Consider the following 26512-nt stretch of genomic DNA (forward strand, 5'->3'; position numbering starts at 1 on the left):
GGAATGCAAAGTTGGTTTAATATCCAAAAACCAATTAATGCAATAGAGTACATTAATAAAATACAAGACAAAACCACATGATCATGCCCATAGACACAGAAAAATCAGTTGACAAAACCTAACACCCTTTCATCATAAAACACTCAATAAACTAGAAATAAAAGAGAACTTTCTCAACCTGATATAGGATGTCTAAGAAAAACCCACAGTTAAAATCACACTAAATGGTTAGAGACGTATGCTCTCCTCTCAGTGTCAGGAACAAGACAAGATGTCTGCTCTTGAAACGTGTATTCATCATTGTACTGGTCAGGGCAATTGGGAAAAATAAATAAAAGGCATTCGGATCAGAAAGGAAGAAGTAAAACCATCTCTATTTGAAGATGGCATGATCTGTCTACAGAAAATTTTAAGAAATCTGCAAAAGTACTAGAGCCGGTAAACAACTTCAGCAAGACTGTGGAATACAACATCAATATTTAAAAATCCATTGTATTTCTATAAAATAGCAATGAATAATCTAAAATGAAATTAAGAAAATAACTCCACTTATAAACAAGAATAAAATATTTAGGAATAAATTTAAACAAGTACTAGACTTGCATACTGAAAGCAGGAGGAGAAAGAGGAGAAGGACAAGGAGAGGAGGAGGAGGATGAGGAGCAGGAAGAAGACGGGGAGGCAATGTGTTCAGGATGTCTTGTGATTCCTGAGACCTGAAGCCACCTGTCAGGTCAGGCATCCCCTGTCCTTCCTCTCCCTACTCCTGATCTGCCGCCTCCGGCTTGCACCTCAAATCTATTCTTCTCAGGCATGGAAGTAATTGTGGTGTGAAAGTCTGCCTGGTTGGACCAGCTGTTCCACACACTGGCCTGGCGAAGTTATTTTCTACTCTTCTCAAGCCAGCCATGAATGTAAGGGAGAACTCTGCACTGGATGCAGTTCCCTCTGGGCAGTGAGACCAGCTGCAGAGGCCACCCAGGCCTGGGAGTGCCCAGAACTCCAGCCGGGAAGGCCTGTGGCTGAGCTCAGCTGCAGATCAGGTTATGCCCGCAGGCCCTGGAGGGTCAGATTGTGGCCCTCAGGGTCCTGGGGGCTCTGAGCAGCCTCAGGTCTGTGCCCCTGGAGGTCTCGCCTCTAGGGCCCGGTGCTTCAGTGCGGTCCTCAGGGCCTGCAGGATGGCACCCTGGCTGGTCTGCACGTTGTAGTCACTGAGCCGTAGCAGGCGCTCAAAGTCTTCCTCCTTGTAGGTCATGTTGGACAGGGCATAGGGGGAGGTAGCCCCGGTGAGATTCACTTGGCCAGCCTGGAGCTCTGCGGGGCTGCGCTGGACACCTGCCCAGGGGTGAGAGGGGTGTCAGGAGCAGAACGCTGGGGTCTCCACAGCCTGGCAGCAGCGCACAGGGAGGGCTGCCCCCACTGGAGGAGCCCCTGCTTTCCTCCCAGCTCTCTGTGTCCTTTGCCCAGGGATGTAAGTGTGGGTGGCAGGGTGCTCTTTGGAAGGATACTATTTGGTGGTAGAAAATACAATTTCATATTTCGTTGCCTTGCAGCATGACACTCCTTAGGCTATTCTGGCAGCCCCACATGTCTGTACATTGCTTCGAGGCAAGGTGGAAATAGCCAGAAGAAGGAAGTCAACTGGGTTTGTGAACGGATTCTTAGGACTCACAGTGGAAGCAAGGGGGCAGCGAGAACTTGCTGAGACATGAAGGTTCTTTAGAATTCTCAGATGTGGGCTGAGCATGTTCAGAGGAAAGCTGGGAGATCTAGAATGATGGTGGGAACCGGAAAGCTGGGAATATCGCACAAAGACGGCAATGAGTTTTTCCCACCAGAAGGAAATAAAATTCTGACCAGTTGGTGAGAAGAGAGGATAGGAAGGAATGTGATGGGGGTTTACATTTCGGGAGCCCCTGAGGAGAGGCCCATCTCCTTGAGAAGGGGCCCAGCCTGGGCTGGGGAAGGATGATGGAGAGGCCAACTGAGTTTCCCACAGAGCAGGAAAGCAGAGGAGCCCCGGGCAGCTGGGGGCACTAGGGCAGATGGAAGGGCCGCAGGAGCCCGGCGTCATGACAAAGGGGACCACTGCATAGTGACCCTGCCAACAGAGGGCCTGCAGGGATGAGGGCATCAGCAAGGAGGCCAGGGTGGGCTCTAAGGTCTGGGTGGGCCTGGATGGGCCTATCCTGAAGCCTTCTCCGGGCAGACTCACTTCCCTTCCCTCTGCTGGGCGGCAGGGGGCCCAGGGCAGGCCTCTGAGGGGCCAGGCAGCCTGGGTGCTTGCGAGGGGATGCCTCACCGGGGGCTGAGTGGTCCTTGAAGGAGGCATTGACCAGCGGGAAATGCAGCAGGATCGGGGCCTCGGGGCAGGCGGGGTCTGAGAAGAGGTGGCACTCCCTTGGCTGCTGGTGGTCCTGAGGGCTGGGTTCCACCCGGGGGAAGGGCAGCCCCCGGGCCCGGCAGTACAGCTCTGTCTGCTGCAGTGCCTGGTGGGGAGAAGGTGGCCCGGAGAGAACCAGCCCGTCCCAGGTCAGTGCTGGGCCAGTTCCAGCACACACCAGCTGCCTGTGTCAAGACAGCGGCCTGGCTCTGTCCTGTCTGTGGTCAGGCCAAGCTGCAGAGTGACTCGGAGGGAGACCCAGGGGGAGTCCAAGGACTCTGGTGGCCTGCAATGTTGCTTGGTTAAAATCTCTAGGTGGGGTACAGACCCACCCCCAGCCCCCCAAACTCCAACTCTGGATTGCTATTGCTGGATTGTTCAAATCCCAGAGCCGGGAGGGGACCTGCATTTGCACGGCGTCTCAGGGGAGGTCTGGGGGATGGACATGGAGATGCTAGGGTCTCCTCTCAGCTCTGTCCAGCCGTTCTTTGGAGGTGTGGGGAGGTCCCTCCCTGTTCACCTGGCCTGGGAGCCCAAGGCCCCTGCACCACCACAGCCCTTCCCGCATGAGGACCCTGGCAGGAGCCAGCAGATCAAGGCCTGACACCCCTCCTTCCCTTCGGGACCCAGGCGGTGTGGGGCAGTAGGTCAGTGGCCCTGCTATTTGCCTCTGGAGCTTGGCCTGGCTGGGCAGAGGGGTTCCCCTGGGGTGACCAGCGTACCTCAAAGGGCGCAGATAGAGAGTAGTCGAAGGAGAGGATGAGGTCCAGCCTGCGGCCCGGCCGGAACATGGAGGGACAGCTGGTGTTGATGAAGTAGCCAGCGTCCACCAGGCAGAGCTGGGGCTCCTGGGGAGTCAGCTGGCTGGGCGTGGAGTCAAGCTGGCAGTCTGGTAGGAATTGCAGGATGGTCAGAGGCCACCACCCTGCCACAGGTCATCCATGTCCCCTTCTCTCCTCTGGGTCACTCCCTGAATGCCACCAGTCCTTCCCCAGGACCTTCCAAGGGGATCTTCTCCAGCCCATACCCCAGAAATGGATGCTGACCTCCTAGGCTTCGGCCAGTCCCTGCCACACCACCCAGAGGCCCAACCTTGTGACCTAAGGACCCCTGGCCGCGGCCCCGACCTGCCCAGGTGGAGAAGCCCTTGTGGCTGCAGTAGTCCTGGTGTAGCTGGAGGCCCTGGAGGAAGTTGGGGCTGCGCTGGTGGAGGGGCCTGCCGGTCAGGAAGCCTTTAAATGCCTGGGCCAGCGCCGTGCCCGGCTGCAGCCACGAGGCCTCCAGCCACGAGCAGGTCTCCAAGGAGGTCAGGGGCTCCTTCTCTGAAGCCAGAGAAACAGACATTGGACCCTTCTTCCCCTCACTTCTTCCCCTCAGACACCGCACACCGCAAGCAGAGTCTGAAGGAACAGCATCATCCCAGCCCCCTCAGTGCCCCCACCCTTCCCACCTAAGCTCCTGGTCTTGTCCTTGATGTGCTGTTTCCAGGACTCCCCAGAGCTGGTGAGGTCATACCAGGCGTCCAGCAGGTTCAGGGAGAAAACGTTGCTCCAGATGGCTGAGGGAACCCCAAGAGAGGTCAGCCTCAGGCCCCAGCCAGCGGCCCCACCCTCGGGTGCTGATGGAAAATGGGAGTGGGGAGAGGGCTGCCCCTACCATGTACCGCCCCCCGCCACCTACCCCTCCCCCTCGTCCTGAGGTTCTGCCCCACCTGAGCTACAGGACCCATGTCCATTCAGACGCCTGGCCCAGGGCTGCCCAGGGCCTTCAGAGCCACCACTCTCACCTTCCAGAAAGCAGATCCGGGGCTCCGGGATCCTCCTCATCAGCCGTCCCATGAAGAACTTGGAGCCGAAGAGCTCAGGAGGGACGAAGGCTCCGTACTTCAGGAACCCGACCTCATAGGGGGAGAACTCAACCCACTCTAATGGGGTGGGAGGGAGAGGCAGGAGTGTGAGGGGAGTGGATTACGGAAGCCCCAGCTCTGGCCAAAGATACTGCCCCTGCCCCCAGCAGGCCCGAGCCCCGCTGTGCCTGACGCCAATGCAGCAGATGTGAGCAACGTGCACTCTTGGGCTGACCACACCCTTCCCAGGCCTTGGTCCACACCCTCAAGCACTCCCCACTGCCAAACACAGAGAGCGGCCCTGAGTCCCTCAGGACTCAGGAAGGTTGGGCAATCTGTACGGAGCTTCCAGCGTGAATTCTCTGGGGACTCTCGGGGTGCAGAGGATTTGGAGGGTAGAGTATGAGGAAGGGGGAGTGGGTAGAACTGTACCCTTGAAGTCCAGCGTCTCCAGATTGTTCTCTTTGACATTGAGGCTCAGGTAGAGGGGCAGAGGGTTCTGACCCCGTTCCAGGGCGGCTCTCTGTCCTGACAGCTTCTGATCCATCACCTGGGGCCAGAGGGCATCAGGGCCTAAGTGAGGCTGGGAGTGTCCTGGAGGCAGCGGCTCCACCAGGACAGGGGCAGGATGGGGGACCAGGCTGGGGTTGAGGAGGCACCTCCTCCCATGGGATCTGGGGACCATATGTGGGTCAGTTCCCACTCGTGCCCCCGTGTTCCGACCAGCCCTAGATGCAGGGTCGCTGGACAGAGCATGCAGGCTGTGTACTGTCAATCTCCAGCGAGGGCCATTCACAGGGACTACAATGCCAGCAGTGCTTCCAGGCCCATCTTCGTGGGTTTAAGGGTGAAGTCGGTGTGGATACTGACACACAGACACAAGGACACATGCACATATACATGTATTGCTTTGCAGAAAGGACACAGCAATGCCCTTTTAGCATATACCGAAGCCTATGCCAGGGATGGATTGCCTCCTCTTCTAGCTTCTCCTTAATGCAGTTCAAGTTTCAGCCCCTCCCGAATGCTTTCCTTACATCCTTGCCCCACCTCCCATTGTCCCTCTTATTTCTGGCTTTGCACAGCATGAGGTTGTACCCCGTTGTTTATTCTTGCCTTCTGTTCTTAATTTCCTCTTCAATAGAGCTCCAAGCTCTGTCTTTGTTTTATCTTATTTTGAGATAAGGTTTCACTCTCTCACCCAGGCTGGAGTGCAGTGGTGCAATCTTGGCTCACTGCAACCTCCGCCTCCCAGGCCCAAGTGATCCTCCCACCTCAGCCTCCTGAGTAGAGTAGCTGGGACTACAAGTTACATTTGGCTAATTTTTGTATTTTTTGTAAAGATGGAGTTACACCATGTTGCCCAGGCTGGTCTCAAATTCCTGAGCTCAAGCAATCCATCTGCCTTGGCCTCTCAAAGTGCTGGGATTACAGGCATGAGGCACCACCATCCATGGCCCAAGTTCTTTGATGGCAACGACTATAGCTTGCCTTTTGGGGGAGCCTCCACAGAGCCTCCCTGAATTGTGGGGGAACAGAAAGACCTCATTCTATGCTGAACTAGAGTTGCAAATGGAGCTCTTCCCAAGCACCAGCAAGGCTAATGGTGCTGCCTGCCGGGAGCATCACCTTGGGAAGGATTCTGCCGCCAGAGCTGAGGTTGATGCCTTCAGCCCTGGGCTGTTTCTACTGGGCAGTACATGTACCACGAATATGTCATCCTTCCTTTGGGCTCTCCAAGCTGAAGAGTGTCCAGTTCTAGAGGCTCCCAACCTGCCACAGCAGCCCTTATCATCAGATTGACTCAGTGAATGTGTACATGTGAGAGCATGTGAAGCATGTGGACCTCTGGGTCTCCACTGAGAATCAGCCTGTCAGAAGTCACTTTGGAGTTTGCCTTTTAAAAACCTGCAGATGATCCTGATGGCCAGCCAGGTGTGAGGATTCCTACCCAGCCCACTCAAGGAGGGTCCCTCTCCCACATCCATGGCAAAACCCAACACACCCAGTGTGTGTGTCCTCCTCGCTGGCAGCTCATCTGTCCCTGACAAGAACACTCATGTGTCAACCAGTCGTTTTTCCACCCCATTCTTCAATGGTCCCCAGTATGAGTTATAGGGAATTTGCAGGAAATCTCTAAACAGGGCTCAATCCCCTGCCATGGATGGTGGTGGTGTATGGACAAGTCAGTCCTTAGGTACAAATGTGTGTACATGATCCCTTCTCAAAATCTTTTTATTTAGAAACTCTGTTGCTCTTTTGATACATATGATGAGGGAAAATGTGTCCTTTTACTACAGTTGCGCAATTTATGCCCTAGGGAAAGTTCTGGAAAAAGATCAGCACACCCCTGCATCTACTGAAACAGCACGCACCCAGTATGTCTAATGGCTCACCAGTAAGCTGCGGCAGGACTCTCAGTCTCTAACCCCCCAGTTTCCAAGCGAGTAACCCCAACCCTGCAGAACACCGTTCTGATGATTTGAGGGTCCCATGGGAAACACTGGAGCTTGGTGCAGTACTGGCAATGCAGACTAAATGGAAGGCAAGTGTGTCAGCTCTTAACTCAGGAAAGGATAAGAGAACTACTCTGAGTTTCTCCTTGAGGAATGATGAGCAGCTTCTAAGCAGTTCGGTACTTGCCAGCAAAAGACTGAAGAAAAAAGTTTCAAAGAGATGAGAGTTTGAGAAGCACTGATTATAGCTAGTGTATTTTATGAATGGGTTTTTATAAAAACCTAATCATTATTAAAGATGTATGTAGGCTAATAAAGTCATTCTGAGCAAAATTTCAGGGTATGATATTCATTAATATTAACGAAATTGTGATTTGTCATAAATGGAGTTATATTTTCTGACATTGTAAAGTGACTTTTGGTACTTTAGATTATTACATTATAGAGGTAATAAATACCTGTTTTTATCTAACATCTTTAAAAAATTAGAAATAGACACTAAAATTGCCTGAATAAAACATTATTTTATAAAGTCTACAATGAATGTTGGCTTTAAGAGGTAAGGTATGATAAACAGAAGGAAAAAAATAATAAATTGAAAACCTTTCCTATTGGGACAAAATTTTAAAAATAGCATAGGTGCTTTTTTTTTGAGACAGAGTCTCACTCTAAAGCCCAGGCTGGAATGCAGTGGCATGATTACAGCTCACTGCAGCCTCAACCTCCCATGTTCAAGCAATCCTCCCGCATTAGCCTCCTGAGTAGCTGGGACTATAGGTGTGTGCCACCACGCCCAGCTAATTTTTAAATTTTTTGTAGAGACGGGGTCTCACTATGTTGTTCAGGTTCATTTTTAAGAATATATAGGTATCTAGGCCGGGCGCGGTGGCTCAAGCCTGTAATCCCAGCACTTTGGGAGGCCGAGACGGGCGGATCACGAGGTCAGGAGATCAAGACCATCCTGGCGAACACGGTGAAACCCCGTCTCTACTAAAAAAATACAAAAAACTAGCCGGGCGAGGTGGCGGGCGCCTGTAGTCCCAGCTACACAGGAGGCTGAGGCGGGAGAATGGCATAAACCCGGGAGGCGGAGCTTGCAGTGAGCTGAGATCCGGCCACTGCGCTCCAGCCCCGGCGACAGAGCGAGACTCCGTCTCAAAAAAAAAAAAAAAAAGAATATATAGGTATCTAATAATACCACAAGCATTTCTATTTTTGTGAACAATTAAAAAATTGTCTTCTAAAAATGTTTATAAAGCTTACACACAAAACCATGCATTAAGTCATTACTGGAGGATCCAATGGTAATTAAATAAAAGTCTGCTGTATAGCCTAGAATCAAACTGCATTTTCTAGCACCTTGTAAAGGGAACTGTTAAAACAAGCTTCTCCCATTCTATAGTAACTAACTGCTGCCACCCAGCAGGAAAGTCAGTTAATAAAACATGACATCATCAAAACTGAATATGAACTTAAACAGTAGATCCAAAGACTACATAGCACATAGTGATAAAACGAAAATATTTCTAGTAATTATGTTGGCTTTATAAATTCAATGCCATTTCAATAAAAATCCCAAAAACATTTGTCACAAAACATGACTAGGTGATTCTATCATATAATTAGAACAGCAGGCCAGGTGTAATGGCTCACACCTGTAATCTCAGCACTTTGGGAGGCTGAAACAGGTGGATCACTCAAGGCCAGGAGTTGAAGGGCAGCCTGGGCAAAGTGGTGAAAAACCATCTCTACTAAAAATACAAAAATTCGCTGGGCATGGTGGTGTATGCCTGTAGTCCCAGGTGCGTGGAAGGCTGAGGCACAAGAATCACTTGAACCCAGGAGAAAGAGGTTGCAGTGAGCCGAGATTGTGCCACTGCACTCCAGCCTGGGTGACAGAGCAAGACTCTGAGGAAAAGAAGGAAGGGAGGGAGGGAGAGGGAAGGAGGGAGGGAGGGGAGTGGAGGGGAGGGAGGGAAGGAAGGAAGGAAGGAAGGAAGGAAGGAAGGAAGGAAGGAAGGAAGGAAGGAAGGAAGGAAAGAAACAGCAAAGGGGCAAGTACAACCAAGAGAATACTGAAGAAGAATTCAAGTGGACTGGTAACTTGGCCTATCAGATACCAAGATTTATCACAAAACTTTAGTCAGTGTGCTATTGGCATAGGGATAGAGAATCTGTCCTGTTGGAACAGAATAGGGCACTCAGGAAGAGTCCCAGGAATATAAATATACGAAAAATATATGAAACCTGATATATGACAAAACTAGCAACGCAGATCAGTGGAGAAAAAATTCAGTAGATGAGACTGGGAAAATTTGTTATTAATGTGAGAAAAAGCAAAGTTGGATCCCTAGCCACATGATACCTGGAGATAAATTCCGGGTAGATTAAAGTCCTATTAATAAGAAATAAATCTTTTAAAAATTTTATAAGAATGTATAGAAAGATATTTTATAACTTTGGCGGAGGGAAAAGGAAGACTCCCCAAAATACAAACCATAAAGGAGAATGATAAATTAGATTATACTGAAATTATGCATTAAAACCATTAGAACTGATGAGGGTTCACATCAAAAATATATAAAGAATTCCTGCAAAAAAAAATGAAAAAGTCAAATTAAACAGGAAAATGGAAAGGGGTTTGAATAGGTAATTCATGGAAGAGGAAGCCCAAATGATAAATATACTTAAAAACATAAACTGTCTAACTAAAATTCAAAGAAATGCTAAATGATAAATGTTCCTTTCACACCCCATAGTTAAACAAAAATTTAAAAGTCTGCCCAAGATATAGAGAAAAAGCAACTATTATACACTGGTAGTGGGAGTGTGAATTAACACAACTCCTTTGGAGAATGGTTTGGCAATAGGTAGGAAAGTTGAAGGTGCACAAACCCAGTGGCCCAACAATTTAACTACTGGGTATGTATCTTGGAGGCTTAGAGAATCTCTAATGCAGGTGTACAAGGAGACTTGTACAAAATTGTTCATGCAAATAGTATCATATTTTTCTTAAGGATATATATGTTAAAATTTGTGAACTGGAAAACCTGCAAGAAATAGATAAATTCCTGGACACATTCAACCTACCAAGATTGAACCATGAAGAAATAGAAAAGCTGAACAGACCAATAACAAGCAATGAGATTGAACCAGTAATAAAATGTCACCCATTAAAGGTAAGTCAAGGACCTGATGGCTTCACTGCTGAATTCCACCAAACATTTAAAGAACTAATACCAATTCTACTCAAACTATTCGAAAAAATTCAAGAGGAGGGAATACTTCTAAAGTCATTATCCAAGGCCAGGACTACATTGATACCAAAGCCAGATAAGGACGCAAACAAAAAAAGAAACCTACAGGCCAAGACCCCTGATGAATATAGATGCAAAAGTTCTCGACAAAAAACTATCATACCAAATTCAGCAACATATCGAAAAGATTATTCACCATTGATCAAGTGGAATCCATCCCAGGAATGCAAGGATAGTTCAATATACACAAATCAATAAATGTGATACATCATATCAACAGATATAGTTGGGATCAGTGCCCTGGTTACATAATCAAAAATGCCTTCCCAAGTCTCACCTTGTTCTTACCTCTCCTAGAACCTTTGAGAGCTATCTTTTTATTACTAATCTTTGGCCCTTGCTTGATTAACCTCTTAGTAAAGTTTGTGTCTTTTAGATTACAGTAGTTCCAGGTAAAGTCAATGCTGGTACAAGGCTTCCAATCCATCTTGCTTACTGACCAGGAGAATTAAAGTGTTCTGCCTATGGGCCCCTTAGATCGGGTATCCAGAGATTTTTACTCCTCTGGTGCTTGGCCAGGGCCTACGCCCATAACATAAGCAGGAAGCAGTTACAGAAGACAGATTTTCACCCTTCTGCAGCCCTGTTAAGATTAAGGAGGAGGGTCTAATCTCTGAGACAGGAATGAGATAGGAGGCGGGGCTCAACTCTGGAACCAGATTGGAGACTGGCTGAAACAGGGAAAGGCTGAAAGCACCTCTCCGTAAGACATGCTCACCAGTATCATGATAGTTTACTCATTCCCCGGCAACAACCCAGAAGTTACCACCCTTTTTCTAGAAATTTCTGAATAACCTACTCCTTAATTTGCATGTAATTAAAAATGGGTATAAATGTGACTGTGGAACTGCCCCTGAGCTGCTGCTCTGGACACACTGCTGATGGGTGCCCTGCTCTGCAGGAGCAGTCACAGAGCTGTAACACTGTGCCCTTGATAAAGCTGTTTTTCTACCACCAGCTAGCCCTTGAATTTCTTCCTGGGGGAAGCCAAGAACCTCCATGGGTGGAACCCCAGTTTTGAGGCTCCCTTGCTCTGCAACATGATGATAAACCTAAATTCAGGATGGTGTTTGCCCCTGGGGGCAGGAGGGAAATAAGACTGGGGAGGGAATACAAAGGGCTTTAACTGTATCTGTAACATTTCATTTCATAGGCTGGTTGGTAAGGTCATGCATATTCATTATGTCATTATGGTTTATTCAATGTCTTAGGTGTGAAGAGTTTCATAATAAGTAAAGATTGAGATTTGCATAATAAATATTTATAGCTAATACAAAAAATGAGGATGGTAGTTTCTAAGCAGTGTTGTACTTAACCGGTAAGAAAAATATTTAAAGAAAAAAATTCAAGGCAAATTCATTTTTGGTTAGTTTACACGATAATCATTCTTTTTAAATTCCTTCTATAAAAATTTATTTTTATACCCATTAACCAATTTTTCTTCCTCCCCTCCCATGATAATCATACTTGATCAAACTCCTGACCCAAAGATAAAGATGAGTCCTTCTGCTACTAATCTTTTCCTTACATTTTGTCTTTTCATTGTTTCAAATGCTTTTGAAACTTTGTTCAGATAGTTATGTGCGGTAAAACAATAGTGTGAAAAAATAGCTGATTTTAATAATTGTATCAGTGTAAAGTTCAGCAGTTAACTTACTAAGCTTTCCCTCAAGGAGCACTGTAATTTTTTTAAAAAAATGAATGTTTAGTTTTGTCTTGATGCTGTTAGAATAAAGAAAAATAGCTGACACTTCATGCTTATTCTATGCTGAGGTATCACTGAGTATTCCGAACAGCTCTATAACTTAAGAACCGTTGTTATCCCCATTGTACAGATCAGAAAACGGACATACAGAGAAGTTAAATAACTTGCCTAAGGACACACAGCTAGTAAGAGGTAGTGGGGTTAGAACTCAGGCAATCTGGTTCCAGAGTTTGTGCTTTTAACACCACCCTGAAGATGAAGAAGAACAGTACATTTCATATTGCAGGATAAATAAAAATGGTTCTAGCAATCTTACCCACTCAAAACAAAAGCTTTGTTTGCCTGACTGACTTTGATACTGACTCATTCCCAGCTTTTGGGAGATCCAGAAATTTCTGTTTTATAGCAGTTAATTAAAGAATCTGCTAACTCAGAAAGGCAGAATTCCAAAGTCAGGCAGACACTAAAACACAGGGTCTTCCACGCTGCAGGAAATGCGCATCGCATGTCAGCTGCTTGGGCGCTCTGCCTTTGCCCCCGCGGTGCACACACACTTCTCCCCACGTGCTCAGCCGCCCTACCTGGCCGTGCAGCATGGACTCCAGCACTAGCGCCCACAGATCCACAAAAGATGTGGGGTGGCCCTGCTCAGCCCGCAGCTCCAGCTCCCGGCGGTAACTCCCCAGGCGCTCTGGGGAAAAGACCTCCAGCTTGCTCTTGGCCAGGTGCTCCCGGGCGTGTCTGATAGGTCCCTCCAGGTCCTTCTGCGACCACTCAGGGTCCCCGTACAGGTGGGCCATTGTCCTGGGAGAACGAGGGGACAGAACAGTAGGAGCCCGAGGCCCAGCATGGGGCGCTGCAAGCCCTCCTTCCCACCCTGCAGCTTCTCCTGACGCGTGGCTTCTGCCGCCAAGGCTGGGCCGATCTGGGAAGCGGGTCTCAGGGCGGTCTCTCCTTCTAGACCGACGCTGTCCAATATTAATACAATGTTTGCCACGCGCGGAACTTAAAATTTCCTAGTAACCACATTAAAAAGATATACAAGCCTGTAAAATTAATTTTAATATTTTATTTAATCGCTAGATTCAAAAATTATCATTTCAACATGTAATCAATACAGTTACTGATGTAATTTCTATTTTTGTTTTCAAACTAAGTCTTCCAAATTCACTGTGTGTTTTTTTTTTTTTTTTTTTTTTTGAGACGGACTCTTGCTCTGTCGCCAAGGCTGGAGTGCAGTGGGGCAATCTCAGCTCACTGCAAGCTCCGCCACCTGGGTTCACGCCATTCTCCTGCCTCAGCCTCCCCAGCAGCTGGGACTACAGGCACCCACCGCCATGGCTGGCTACTTTTTGTATTTTTAGTAGAGACGGGGTTTCACCGTGGTAGCCAGGATGGTCTCAATCTCCTGACCTCGTGATCTGCCCGCCTCAGACTCCCAAAGTGCTGGGATTACAGGCGTGAGCCACAGCGCTCGGCCTTCACTGTCTATTTATAACACACCTCAATGTGGACTGGCTGCATTTCAAGTGGTCAATAACCACATGTGGCTACTGGCTACCATAGTGGCTTACTGTACTGGACAGCCCAGTTCTGGACCCCACTCCCATCTTCATGGTTCTGTCCTGAAGCCTTTTCACACTGTGCTTGTCAACAGCTGTCACCTAAACTCCTCTGAGGAGTTTCCTCTTCTTTTACTCCTTAAAGTCACATTTCAATAAGACTCAAAGGAACGAATCTCTAACAGTGGGATGCTGCACCTCATCATGCTGCAGGATGAGGGCGTAGGGAGGTCATGCTATCTTTAGGTAAAAATAGCATTTCGACCTCAATGTCTACACAGTCTTAAATGGACAATAAGGGAATCTACCTCAAGTGTGGTGAAGATTAAATGAAATAATAACAATGAACGATAAAAAGAGCTACCAGTTAGGAACTCCTGGCTGTGCCGGGCATTAAGTTAAGTGCTTTACTTGGGTGATCCTCCGACCCTAGTCCCACGTGGTATGTGCCATGATTGCCCCTGTTTGGAGCTGCGTCAACTGAGAATCGGAGGAGATAAGTTGCTCAGGGTCAGCCAGCCAGTAAGTGGTGCTGCCGGGACTCAGACCCAGCTGCATCTGAGCCAGCTACCTCACAGCCCTTCAGTAACATCCGGAACACACCTCCTGCACCACCTTGCTCATGGCAGGGCTTCTGTAAACATCTGTTTCCTCCCTTGTGGGAAAGCTGCTTGGCTCCTATCAGATCACACTGCTCACACCTACTTGGCCTCCCCATACAGAGGGTCCCTCTGGTGTCCACTCTGCCCCGCTATGGCCCCCGATCATCTCTGCCGTCCAGTCCCCCAGAATCCTCACCACGTAGAGCCTGAGACGCCACTGAAGTAGGTCACACAGTCCAGCAGGCCCAGCTTCTGCAGGGCCAACAGGTGGCCGTAGAGTGAGGTCATGGCCCGGGCACCTCCTCCTGTGGCCATGATGCCCACAATGGGTACCTGGACCACATACAGACACAGGCTGGATTAACAAGGAAAGGGGCCAGCTGCCTCCTGTCTCACCCAAAGCCCTGCCCGCTCCCTGTCTCCAGGGCCCACATGGTTGAGGCCTGATAGAGTCAGGGTCAGAGCTAGGTCCAGCCTTCTTCTGGAAGCAACGGCTCTCAGCCCAGGATGGAGCTCCCAAGGGAGTTAGATCCCCAAAGCCCACCCACGCTCCCATGTCTCCCCACATATGCCCACTCTCCACTGACTGGAGTTTCTGGAGAGGCATAGGAATCAGGTACTCCCTTATGGCCAGTCCAGGATATCTGCACACACATCTCCCTGCGCCCCCAGACCTCGTCCTCCTGCAGGTCTCCGTCCAGCTGCAGGGCCTGCTTCAGGGCCTTGGCCACCACCTGCTTCCTCCTGCTCAGGAAGGCCTGCTCCTCTGCACACAGATTGAAGCCCAGGTGCACGGCCAGCTCCTTGGAGCTGTGTCAATGGAGGATCCAGGGGTCAGGGGACACCTGCAGAGCTCAGCCACCGGCTGGCCAAGCCCACAGCGAGCTGCCAAAGAAGCCCCTCCTCCAATCTCAAGGACCACCCTTGTCCACAGCCCTCCCCTCCTGCATGCCCGCCTCTCACTGTCCCCACAGATGTGAATGTCCCTTACCAGCCCTCTGCCTTGAGCTGCAGCCTCACTCCTGGGACCTGAAATCAAAGCCAGACACCCTGCTGAGACCCTCCTAGACCCTAAGCAGCACATGGGTATCCCCTGGGGCCTTGGTCCCCTTCATCTTCTTCTTCTTCTTTTTTTTTTTTTTTAAGATGGAGTTTCGCTCTTGTTGCTCAGGCTGGAGTGCAGTAGTGCGATCTTGACTCACCGCAACCTCCGCCTCCTGGGTTCAAGCGATTCTCCTGCCTCAGCCTCCAGAGTAGCTGGGATTACAGGTATGTGCCACCATGCCCAGCTAATTTTTGCATTTTTAGTAGAGACAGAATTTCCCCATGTTGGCCAGGCTGTTCTCGAACTCCTGACCTCAGGTGATCCGCCTGGCTCGGCCTCCCAAAGTGCTGGGATTACAGGCTTAAGCCACCGAGCCCAGCCTTATCTTCATTCTTACTGTCATTTCCCATCCAGTTGAGGCCACTTACATCTTGAGCAGGAACATCCATGGTCACCTCCTTCCCGATCAAGGGCCTCAGGGGCACAGTGAGGTGCCGAGCTGAGTTGTCCCCATTCCAGACATTGCTTGTGGAGCTCTGGAGGGAAAGCATCATTCATTCATTCAACAAATCCCTACTGAGTATCTAGACTGTAATCCAGACAGACACAGTCTCTCCCTGATAATACAGAATATTATAATATTGATAAGTATCGTAAGTATAATATTGATAAGTATCATAACTATAAAATTATAAGAGCTAACATTTATGTAGTACAAAGGCATTGTTCTCACTGAATAGCATGTGTAAATTTATAAAGACATGGGTAATGAACTGATGTTAGTAAATGTCGTGAAGGAAATAAGTGGTGTGATATGACAGTTTCTAATGCAACCGAAGGTGGAGTGCGTGGGGTTTATTTGAGGTGGGGGTCAAGGAGGACCCTCTGAAGAGGCAGCATTTGAGCTAAGATGTTGAGGAGGAGGAGGAGGAGGAGGAGGCAGTCTTGGAAGGAGCCAGTGGGGGACAGGAGAGCACCTGGCATGTTGGAAATGACAGAGGAGACAAGGATGGCTGGCACACTGTGCATGGGGGGAGTGTGGAACAAAATGAGGCAGCAGAGGTGGGCGAGTGCCAGGCTGTGCAGGGCCTTGTGGGCACAGATGTCATGTCTTATTCCTTTTTTTTTTTTTTTTTTTTTTTTGAGATGGAGTCTCGCTCTGCCGCCCAGGCTGGAGTGCAGTGGCTGGATCTCAGCTCACTGCAAGCTCCGCCTCCCAGGTTTACGCCATTCTCCTGCCTCAGCCTCCTGAGTAGCTGGGACTACAGGCACCCGCCACCTCGCCCGGCTAGTTTTTTTGTATTTTTTAGTAGAGACGGGTTTTCACCGGGTTAGCCAGGATGGTCTCGATCTCCTGACCTCGTGATCCGCTCGTCTTGGCCTCCCAAAGTGCTGGGATTACAGGCTTGAGCCACCGAGCCCAGCCCGTCATGTCTTATTCTAAGGGTATCACTGGAGGGGCTGCTGGAGGATTCAAAGATTGATATGGTACAGCAACCCCATGACCACTCTGGCCCCTGGTGGTCCTCCATGTCTGCCAAGGGTGAGGTACCTAACTAGGGAGGCTGACAAGGCCACAGGGGCCTTGGCCCTGGTGGGCAGGGAGAGCAGGGAGGGGCCTGCAGCAGCTGGAGCTGCCCAAGCCTGGGGATTACAAATGAGGTCTAGAGCCAAGACCTACCCTCAGGCACCCACTCAGCTCTGTCTCTAGGGCTGCCATGTAGTGGAAGCGGAAGGCAGAGGCTGTGCCCAGGGAGGATGTCTGTGTGTCCTCATAGGACCCCTTCAACTCCAGCTCCAGCTCTAACTTGTCCTGATCTAGGGAGAGAGCGGGCAGGTTAGCATGAGAACAAGAGCCCAGAACCCCAGCTCGGACCTGGAACAGCAGCACCACCACTTGGACTCAGAGGATGCCTGGGAGCCTGGGCCATCGTCAATGGCATTCTGAAAAGGGCCCTTCCCAGTCCACGGGGCCCACAACCTCCCTGCCCCAGACACCTGCCTTCTGCAACATGCTCCCCCCCAGGTCAGGGGACCCTCCTGCCCAAAGGAGACCCATGGGCCTCTGTGCCATGTTGGTGAGAAGGGAGAGGCATGCTCTATCCTGCTGCTGGCCTCCCGCCCTGTGCAGGCTTCCCAGCAATCCTCCTCACCCCCACATCCAGGCAGAGTCCAGGCCTGGTTCCAAGCCGGTCTCACCTGCAACCACAGCGGTGCTACCTGCGCTGTCCAGATGCACATCCAGGCATGACAGCTCTCGGGCCTAGGGAAGACCACATCATGGACGGGGGCCTCTGCAGGGTAAGCTGAGGTCCCCTCAACTTCAACCCTCTGAGCCCCACTGTCTCAAATTCACCACACACACAAGGAGTTGTGTGGGCTCAGGATGAGTTTGGCTGCAGAGGCCCTTGACCCCATGGCCAATCCTCTTCCGCTGCTGAAACTGATGCTCCCCAGCAGCCAGGCGGGCCCGGCTCCATATCTCCCCACCAGCTCTCCTGGCATTGCCAAACTCCCGAAACCTCCTAGAGTGCCCAATCCTCAGATATAGCTCTTTCTTCTCTTGTTTCCCTGTGGCTTGGAGCTGGAGGAGATATTCTACCACAACTCCAAATAATCTAAGTGAGCCGCCCATCCACAGGAGGGTGGACTGGGTGCCGGAGAAACACTCCGAACATCTCCTGGCTGTCGTCTGTGGCCTAACTGGGGACACCGACAAGGCCAGGCCCCCGTGGCCTTGCCAAGGGAGTCTGTGTGCGATCTGTGAAGCATACCAGCAGATGCCCGCCACCCACGCTCCACACAATCACTGAATTTGCCCACCCGCTGCGTGTCTCCATCACCTCCTAAGAGGCAGTGCCGTTGGCTTGACTTTATTTTCATGTGTATTTTTAAAAGTAATACCCGCCCATCAAACAGCCCCTGGGAGCTTAAATGCTGGGGCTCTAGGTGCCTTCGCACGTGACCCTGGACCCGCCTGCTCCCAGGTCTGTGCTGCTGGTCTGGGATACCGTGTGGCTGATCTGGGACACTGTGATAAAAGCTTCTAGCGCGTCGCCCGCTCGCCCCCTTGCGGCCATTTCTGTTCACTGCAGCTTCGCGAGCCCGCGGTCAGGAGCGCTGACGGGGACTCTCCCCGTCCCCAGTAGGAACTGCCTGAGCCCCGGATCCGATCTCTAGGATCGGGTCTCCGAGGTCGGCAGCACACCGCCCTGGGAGCTCCCTCTGAACCTCGGTGACCTCAACATGAACAACCAGAAGGTGGGCCTGGCCTGCCTGATTTCTTCACCACTTCCCAGGGAAGCGCTCAGTCAGTCCCTAAAACTATGAGTTCACCGCAGGTGACTAAACGCCTTCCGGAAGCACCCCCAACAGCTGTGGGCCAGAACCTCCTCCCGGCAGAGCCCTGCCTCCCCTCTCTCTATGTGCCCCTTAGCTCCAGGCCCCTGCAAGACCCACAGCCCCAGGTGACCACCTGGCTGGAAACGCTAGGGGTGGTTTTACCAAGAAGCCCTGCCCCTTCCTTGTCCCTGCTGGTCCACACCCCAGGCAGCTGCTCTGGGGCCCCTCCCCTAAGCCTGGGGAAAGCGCTTACCACAAGGACTTTGTTGGTGATGAGGTTTTCTGGGCGATCCGACCTGGAAAAATCAAACCATACAAAGGCAAACGCTTCTTGCATTGACCTCCCCCTCCCGCCCATGTGGGGTCTGCCTGGGTGATGCTGAGGGCTCTGTAGGTCCTGGATAAGGTTCAGAGGGAAGGGGAGATGCTTTGCAGGAAGAGAGGGGAGGGGAGAGAGCAGGCACTGAAAACATCGGCCTTCCTCTGCATTTCCCTGAGAAGCCCCACCCCACACCCAACCTCTCTGGCAGAGGTAGGAGATGAGGGCCAGTGAGGCAGACTGACCACAGGGAGATCTAGGTCAGGGCCATTTCCTCAGACAGAGCCTGAGTCCCGAGACACTCCCTGGGCTGTGTGACATTACTCACGTTTCTTCCATCAGGAACTCCACATCCAGCTCCTCCTCTCCCTGAAATTAGAGAGGATGAGCAAGTCATCAGCACATACCTATTTCTTCAGAGTTGACACAGTTCTTTTACAGGTGTCATCTCATCCTCTCAAGCAGTCTCTAAGGGAGGCACGTTAGTACAATTATTTCCAATTTACAGATGAGGAAACTGAGGCTACCTGCCCACATTGCCCGTGGCTAGTAAGTCTGCAGAGAACAGGTCTCCCTCCCTTGGAGGTCCCACAACTCTGGGCAAGACTGAAGGGGAAGACAAGGAGCACAGCCAAAGGAGGCATGATGTGCAGGACCCATTTGTTTTTCTTGAGGAGGGCCCAGACCCCCGAATTCTGCCATCCCCACCTCCAGGCTGCAGCAGGAAGGCACGTAAGGCCTTCACAAAGCAGGCCTTGGCACCACCAGCAGGAGTGATGGATGCTAAGCTGTGTTTTGAGGGGTGTTAGGAAGTTCTCCACCTCCCAAAGACTTCCTGCCACCGGTGGCTAAAATTCCTCCACTGGGTGATTTAGCCTGTTAACTGTAAAGTGAAGCCTTCTCCTTGCTTATTAAAATGCAAATATTTCTGGAAGGGGTTTAGATTTTCTGTGAATGAGTTCACCCCAGCAGTCTCCCAACAGGTGGGAGAAACAGCAACTTCCTCAGCTTGGAGTCAGAAGAAGTGCGGCCCACGGGGACTTCCCCACCCACCTGGGGACTCTGGGAGAAGGTTTTCCGGAGCAGCTTGCCAGGGAGGACTTCTGAGATATCATAGAGAACCTTGAAGCAGATGTCATCCTCCGTGATTGAGTCCTCATCATAGATGCTAAGTTCCAGAACATTCTAGGAACCAGGAACAGCGACTTAGCATTTTACCTGCTCATAGCGAGAGTAGCTCACCTCTGTTGAGCCCTTACTTGATGTCTAGAGCCAGAGAAGATTATTATGCCCCCACTCTTCTGCACTTCAAAAAAAAAAAAAACTGTAAAACTTAAATATAAGGAAATCTTATTAAATTTCAAATTTCCTCCTTCTAATTTTTGTTTTTATCAAACATAAAATTCTGAGCTGGACATGGTGGCTCATGCCTGTTATCCCAGCACTTTGGGAGGCTGAGGTGGGTGGATCACCTGATGTCAAGAGTTCGAGACCAGCCTGGCCAACGTGGTGAAACCCCATCTCTACTAAAAACACAAAAAAATTAGCTGGACATGGTGATGGGTGCCTATAATCCCAGTTACTCGGGAGGCTGAGGCAGGAGAATCCCTTGAACCTGGGAGGCGGAGGTTGCGGTGAGCTGAGATTGTGCCATTCAACTCCAGCCTGGGCAATAAGAGCAAACTCCGTCTCAAAACAAAAACAAAAACAAAACAAAACAAAACACATAAAAGTCTGTCAAAGAATTCTCTCTTTCTCTCTCTCTGTCTGTGTCTCTGTCTCTCTCCTTGGCTTCTCTGGCTCCCTGAGCTGCACCCTAAGGTATGTGCTGGTGACCTTCCACGGTCTTCCACACACAGTCTCATCTCACCCCACAGCACGACCCAGTCAGGAGGGGGCTCTTACTGTCTCTGTTTCATAGCTAGGCTTCGAGAGGAACCCAGCTTGCGGGAGTCAGTCCCACCGTCAGTTGGTGAAAGGACCATGTTCATGCTTTCATACATTTCCTTGCACACAGCACAGATGGGCCAGGCCACAGAGACCCCCTTCTCCTAACAGTTTCTTTGACAGCCCCGGAGGAAGCATGCTCGACCCCAGGAACCCTCGCATGGGGGTCCGGCCTGCTCACAGGGAAGTGGCCAGGAGTCCCCGGCCTTCACCTTGACCTGACTTTGGATAAGGAAATGGAAGGCCTCATTCCACACAGGATGACTGGTGTCGGTGAGCGTCTTGGTCTTAAACTTCATTCCAGGCACGGTCGACAGCTGTAGGATCACGTAAGGGTCGGCCTCACTCACTGCCAAGGTTAAGGAAGGCTCCATGAGGGAGGATTCCTCACACCCCTCTCCACGGGCCACGCCAGTTTCCTATCAAGACCCTGGCGGTCACCACAGGTGACCCAGCACAGCCCCAGGGTGCTCATCTTGGCCCTTCCCATGGGATCCGGTCCTCCCTGCTCCCGCCAGAGCGCACAGGACGGTTACTCACACAGGTCAGCCCTGCGCAGGTTCCGCGCCTCCAGGACCCTCACGGTGAGCTGCCAGCAGGCAGAGGCCTCCTGCTGGAGAGAAAATCAAACTCCAGAGTCCTTCCCACATTCCCTCCCCTATGCCTGGAGCTGCTGTGCTGCACCGGGCTGCCGACACCCCTCACCACTCTCCTGGCACTTGGCGGTGCCGACACCGACCGCTGCCAGGCATTCCGAGAAACCCTCTGGGGACCACACAGCCTTTGTCCACCTCTGCCTTTGGGGTCAGGGTTCTGGGCTGCAGCAGTCAGGGAATAGCAGCCCACCCAGGGTGGGATTTGTGGAACCCCCTCCCCCTCAGGAACAGAAACATGGGGTAGTGGACAGAGCAAGGAACTGAGGGCCAAGGAGTGGCCACCACATAGGTCAGTTAGATGTCAGCCCTTCCCAGAGCTCCCAGGGAGGGCAGCCCTTTGGCAAAACAAGGGCTACCTTTGGTGACCCTACTGCCAGCACTGCCCACCCCTCAGCCCTTCCGGACAGGAAACAGGCGCATGACTTAAGGGAGGCTGAGCCTCGGCAGCCCAGTCCACAGGTGCTACCCTGGATCTTGGCAATCTGCACTGTAAAGCGTATGAATGAGGAAACTCCAGGAGCACTAGGCCATCGTAGGGAGCAGTCGGTGCTGTGGGTGAAAGGCCACTAAGTATTAAGATGCTGATGAGGCCATGTCAGCCACAGGCAGCCCAGGTGAGAGGGAGAAGCAGCTGAGTGAGCAGAAGCTGGAGGAGAAGATGAACAGAGAGTAGGTGGCAGGAGGGAAAGCGGATGGCCAGTGGGGCGTGGCTGAGACCTGCTGGGGACAGAGCACTGGGGGTGTCCCCACACCCCACTGCTGAGGTCCCTGGCACTGCTGGGATCAGGAGGGCCCTGGGGTTTCTGTTCCTATGCCCTGCTGCACGGCTTCTTCTGGGTACCTAGCACAGGTTTCTTATAAGCCCCTTTGATGTGAAGTTACTCACATGGGTTTGGCAGGGCAAATGGCATTTTTTTCCTGTGGGCTGACCCCAAGGAAGGTTGTTGGCCTTGCATCCTCTTGGAAAGGAGCCTTCCTAGGAGGACCACCTATGGGGCACGTGGCCGCAGCAGAAAGAGCCCACGTACAGAAGGTCCGTTAGAACAGGGGCTATCAGGAAGGAGCACTGCCTGTGCCAGGGAGTGGCAGCCCCCAGCCAGGAGGGGACCCTGCTGGGCCACAGGGTGGCAGGACCCCCAAGGGGCACCAGGCACATGAAGGCCTACGAAATGCTGAACGCAGGAGCCATGCAGTATGGCGGCCCTGCTGAAGAACCCACAGACCACCTTCATTCCAGAAAAATAAAACCCTGCTGGGGCTTCTGCCATTCAGCGGCTCTGCCACCAGGTTAGACTCCCCACTAAGTAAGTATGATTGTCTCAGACCCTTATATCCCTTCACCTGTTCCCCCCTGATCCTGAGGGAGCCACCAGGCAGTGCAGTGTTTGCACAGTGAACATTCGACATCGCATGGCTGGGAGACTGTTGTGGCAAAACCAGAGCTGTTTCCTGCTTTGCGCTCTCCCATGACCAGACCCACTTCCACGCATGTGGTTGGAAGTTCTCGGTGCCTACAAGGACTGGTCTCCGCTCTGCACAGATGCTGCTTGCCAGGGGCAGGCTCAGCACCCACGGGGACCTGACTCTCCACTCACCACCAGAAACCATAAAGGACCACGGGCCGCGGCAAAGCCATATGCCTGGTGGCCCTGCCCCTGCATCTTTCCTCTCTGTGGTTCCATGCCAAGGTCCCTGTCACTCCAGGCAGCTTTCCAGCACAGCATGCACGACCTCCCTGAGCAAGGTAGACTTGTTTCTCTCTTCCTGGGGATTAACTCCAGTGGCACCAGCAACATGTCAACTCTACAAACCTTAAGCCTCATAGATGTTGTCAGCGGCAGAGATTTCATGAGCTTCGGGGCATCTAGCTCCATTTCCTCCCCTCACTCAGACTCCACCGCTGCCGGCCACAGGTAGCTCCATTTCCTCCCCTCACTCAGACTCCACCGCTGCCGGCCACAGGGAGGTGATGGCTGGGACGCTGGGGCCCTGCAGGGTGTTGAGTTTCAATGTCCCACTCCAAGACAAGACAGGGGAAGGGCAGAGGCAGCCTGGCCTCGTTACCCTGCTCCCCGGGGCCAGGCCGACGCTCCACAGGTCCACAGCTTGTGGGCTGCTCTAAAGCCACTTGGGCTACTAAGAAATGGCCCCAGTTACTCACTGTCTAGCCAGTCACCATCCTGGGTTTAAGCATTGTAGTTCATTTCTCCCTCCCATCACCCAGAGCTTCTCAACCTCAGAAAGCCCATTTTCCCTAAAGAGAAATCCCAATTCTCTTCGCCTCTAAGATCATCGCTAACATGGAGTGCCCAGAACATGGTATTATTGCGACAATGATTACAATGTCTGGTCTTTACGGGGGCTTCAAGGCAGACTCCGGAGCCAGCTTGTCTGGATTTAAACCCTGGCCCTGCCACTTACTTGCTGTGTGACCTTGGACGAGTCACTAAACTTCTCTTTGCCTTTGTTTCCTCATGTGTAGTGGAAATAATAAGAGTTCTGACCTCACATAGTATTCTGAGGCTTAGAATGTTAATGCCTGCAGGCTGCTTAGGAATAAAGTAAGCAGTTTTTAAGTAACTGCTATTACTACTACTGTTCATTAAGTATTTGTCATGTTTCCAAGCACTGTGGATATTGCAGATACCAAGATGAAATCAGTTTTGCCAGACCCCGACAAATTAGGGCTGGGAACGCATGAAAGAGCAGAGCTCATGTTTACATGTCTGCGATGAGAGCTGTTTCCAAGGACTTTCTGCAAACCCCACAGAAAACAGCTTCACATCCTTCACACATCCTTCGGCATCTTCATGCCAAAGTCCCTCTTCAGCAGGAAGACGGAAATGAGCGGACCCGCCCTGTCCCCTGCTGGCACCAGTGCCCTGTGGTGGGGCAAAGCAGGAGGTCAGAGAGAAGAGAGGTGGAACCCCTGGGCACAGCCCCTGGTCCTGCGGACTCAGTCCTGCCAATGCCAGTTGGAGGCGAGGTGTTTTCCAGGTGTGGGGAAGACTCAGGCTCCCAAATCGCTGACACTTAGGCTTTTGTTTTACCCGGGAGCTAGACCTTGAGCAGGCTGAGGGAAAAGGGGGAAGGGGCACAGCCTTCGCCAGGGAGATTAGCTGACAAGGTTTATCACTAGACATCCATTAGGACTGCAGCAATTCAGATAAGATGCCCTCAAAAAATACACGTGCCCAGTAACAGCATCTCCACCAATGAACTGACAACTCTGGCTTTGAGCCTCCAGAACCAATGAATTCTGTTTCCAAGCAGTTTCTGTGAGCCTCCCCTTTTCTTTCCAGTGAAAGCTTCCCTTTCCCCTTCCCTCACCATTGCCCTGGCAGCCTGTCATTCGGCACATTCCGAGCCACAGTCATTTATCGTTCCAGAGTAAACACAACATAGTTAGAGATCATTTTCTCTCGTGTCTTTCTGTGGGGTGACAATACTGTACTAAGCATGTTACCTATTGTAACTTTATTTATCTTCCCACAACTTCAAAAGACAGTACTCCCATTTCCTCCCGTTTTCTAGATGAGGGAATTGAGGCTGAGAGAGGCTAACTTGCCGAGGTCACAGAGTTAGCAGACATAGAGTTGGAATTCAAACTTCGAGGCCAGAGCTCACAACCCGTCTATTCTCCCTTCCCAGGACTTTGCTCCTTTGGAAAAGCATGCAACTCTTCCCTCATTGCCCCCACGGATATCTAGGATATCTAGACACTAGATTTTCATAGATTTGTCTAATTTGACTAATAGATATTCATAGATTGGTCACAGATTTGACTAATACGATTACTGAGCTAACCGACATAATTAACTGATAGGAATCTTTTCTCCTGAGGGCATAGGGGTGTCACCTTCCCTTGTGAAAGATCCTCCCATCTGAAATACCAGCTTAATTGATGACGAACCCAGAGGCTCCTGGAGGACATTCATCAGCCCAGTCACCTGTAGGTGACAGTAACCTTGGCACACTTAGCCTCATTCCTGGCCACCAGCTGGGGCACCGGACCAGGAGCCAGCCCTGCTGGCCTTGGTCCCTGGCAGAGGATGACAACTCTGGGCTTTGGAGAAACACATGACAGAGGTGGGCGCGAGCAGTTTGCAGGCCTCCCTGGCCTGGGGGCAGCCCCCAGCTCTTGGGCCTAGTAAATACTTGGCAGTGGATGGGGATTTGGGCCCCCAGAGCTCCGGAGACACACAGGGTGATCCCAGGAGTCCAGCCAGTTCCAGGAAGTCTGCTGGCCTGTGGTGATGGGGCTGTGGACCTGGTGGGTCTCCTTTTGTGACACACGCAGCCACTGTGTTCTCCGATGTTGGTGGGGGGCAGGTCCCTAAGGGCACTGCTGCGGTCACTGGTGGTGGCGAAAGGAAGCTCTGCTGACCAGACTCATGTTTCCCAGCCCCCGCATCTACGGATGCTGCGCACCCACCCCACCCACTCTGCATCCCAAATCTCAGACTCCCTCGCCCTCTGGCCCAGTCTGGTAGAGACTGAAATCACCCTGATTCCAGCAACCACATTTCCCAGAAAGCACCCTGGCCCCAGGCCTGCCCTGACTGGTGCCCACATGCTCTGCAGACACTATTACCTGGTAAGGATGGCCAGGTGGTCCCCCAGGTGACAGACTCTCCATGCTAGCCCTTCCAGCTTCACTCCAGGCCCAGCCCTTGCCAAGATGCTAGCTCTCTGGCTGGGTGGCAGCGACGGTCCCAATGGGATGGGACCAGCATGAATCTGCCAACCTTCGATGAGCCACGATCCTATAAACAGGTTGGGGCTCCACCCCCAGGTCGCTCCTTCAGCCCTGCACCTGCCGCTCTTCCCCAGGAGGCTGGGTCAACCAGCATCTCCAGAAACCTCTGGCAGGGCTCCAGGACCTGCAGGTGGAGCACCTCTTCCAGACCTGGAGTTTCACGACAGAAGACGCAGCCAGGGGGAGGCAGATGAGTCCCAGGAGTGGTGGCAGGAAGCTGGTTCCCCTGAGGCTGAGGGCAGAGGCTGGGGTAGGGGTAGAGCTGAGGAAACCCCCAGCCCCACCAGAGCCAGGGCAGCCTCTAGAGGAGGGGAGGGCTGAGCACCCGAGACTAGGCAAGGGGCCAGCCCTCCTGGGCAGCTCTGTGCAGCAGGGATCCCTGTCCAGGGGATGAAAACAAGAGCAGTCATGGTGACAGGCCCAGGCTAGTGCGTCCTCCTCACCTGACCTGAGCAGGCTCCAGGGAGCGGCAGAGGGGTCTGGACATCCCCCATCACAAGCCCCCCACCTCCATGCGGCGGGCCCTAAGAATTTAGGGGATTTCCGTTAGACTTTGTAATAAAGGTAAGAGAG

At 51.6% G+C, this 26512-nt stretch overlaps 1 protein-coding gene across 1 annotated transcript; it reads right to left on the reverse strand.

Moving 5' to 3' along the window:
- Positions 1–1073: 1073 nt before the first annotated feature.
- On the reverse strand, positions 1074–25915 carry PLA2G4D (phospholipase A2 group IVD). The gene is made up of 20 exons (XM_077939157.1): positions 25775–25915; positions 21065–21134; positions 20737–20873; positions 19631–19762; positions 18906–18946; positions 18512–18554; positions 17116–17179; positions 16598–16734; positions 15345–15452; positions 14863–14900; positions 14546–14681; positions 14068–14204; positions 12289–12511; positions 4662–4779; positions 4170–4307; positions 3834–3941; positions 3511–3705; positions 3106–3272; positions 2303–2489; positions 1074–1335 (listed from the first exon to the last, which is right to left on the reverse strand). Exons 1-20 carry the CDS (start codon positions 25817–25819, stop codon positions 1109–1111), a joined length of 2451 nt encoding a protein of 816 aa, XP_077795283.1. The 5' UTR covers positions 25820–25915; the 3' UTR covers positions 1074–1108.
- Between the last annotated feature and the right edge of the window lie 597 nt (positions 25916–26512).

This window comes from Macaca mulatta, chromosome 7 (genome assembly GCF_049350105.2).
Source record: "Macaca mulatta isolate MMU2019108-1 chromosome 7, T2T-MMU8v2.0, whole genome shotgun sequence".
In the NCBI taxonomy this organism is placed as follows: domain Eukaryota; kingdom Metazoa; phylum Chordata; class Mammalia; order Primates; family Cercopithecidae; genus Macaca; species Macaca mulatta.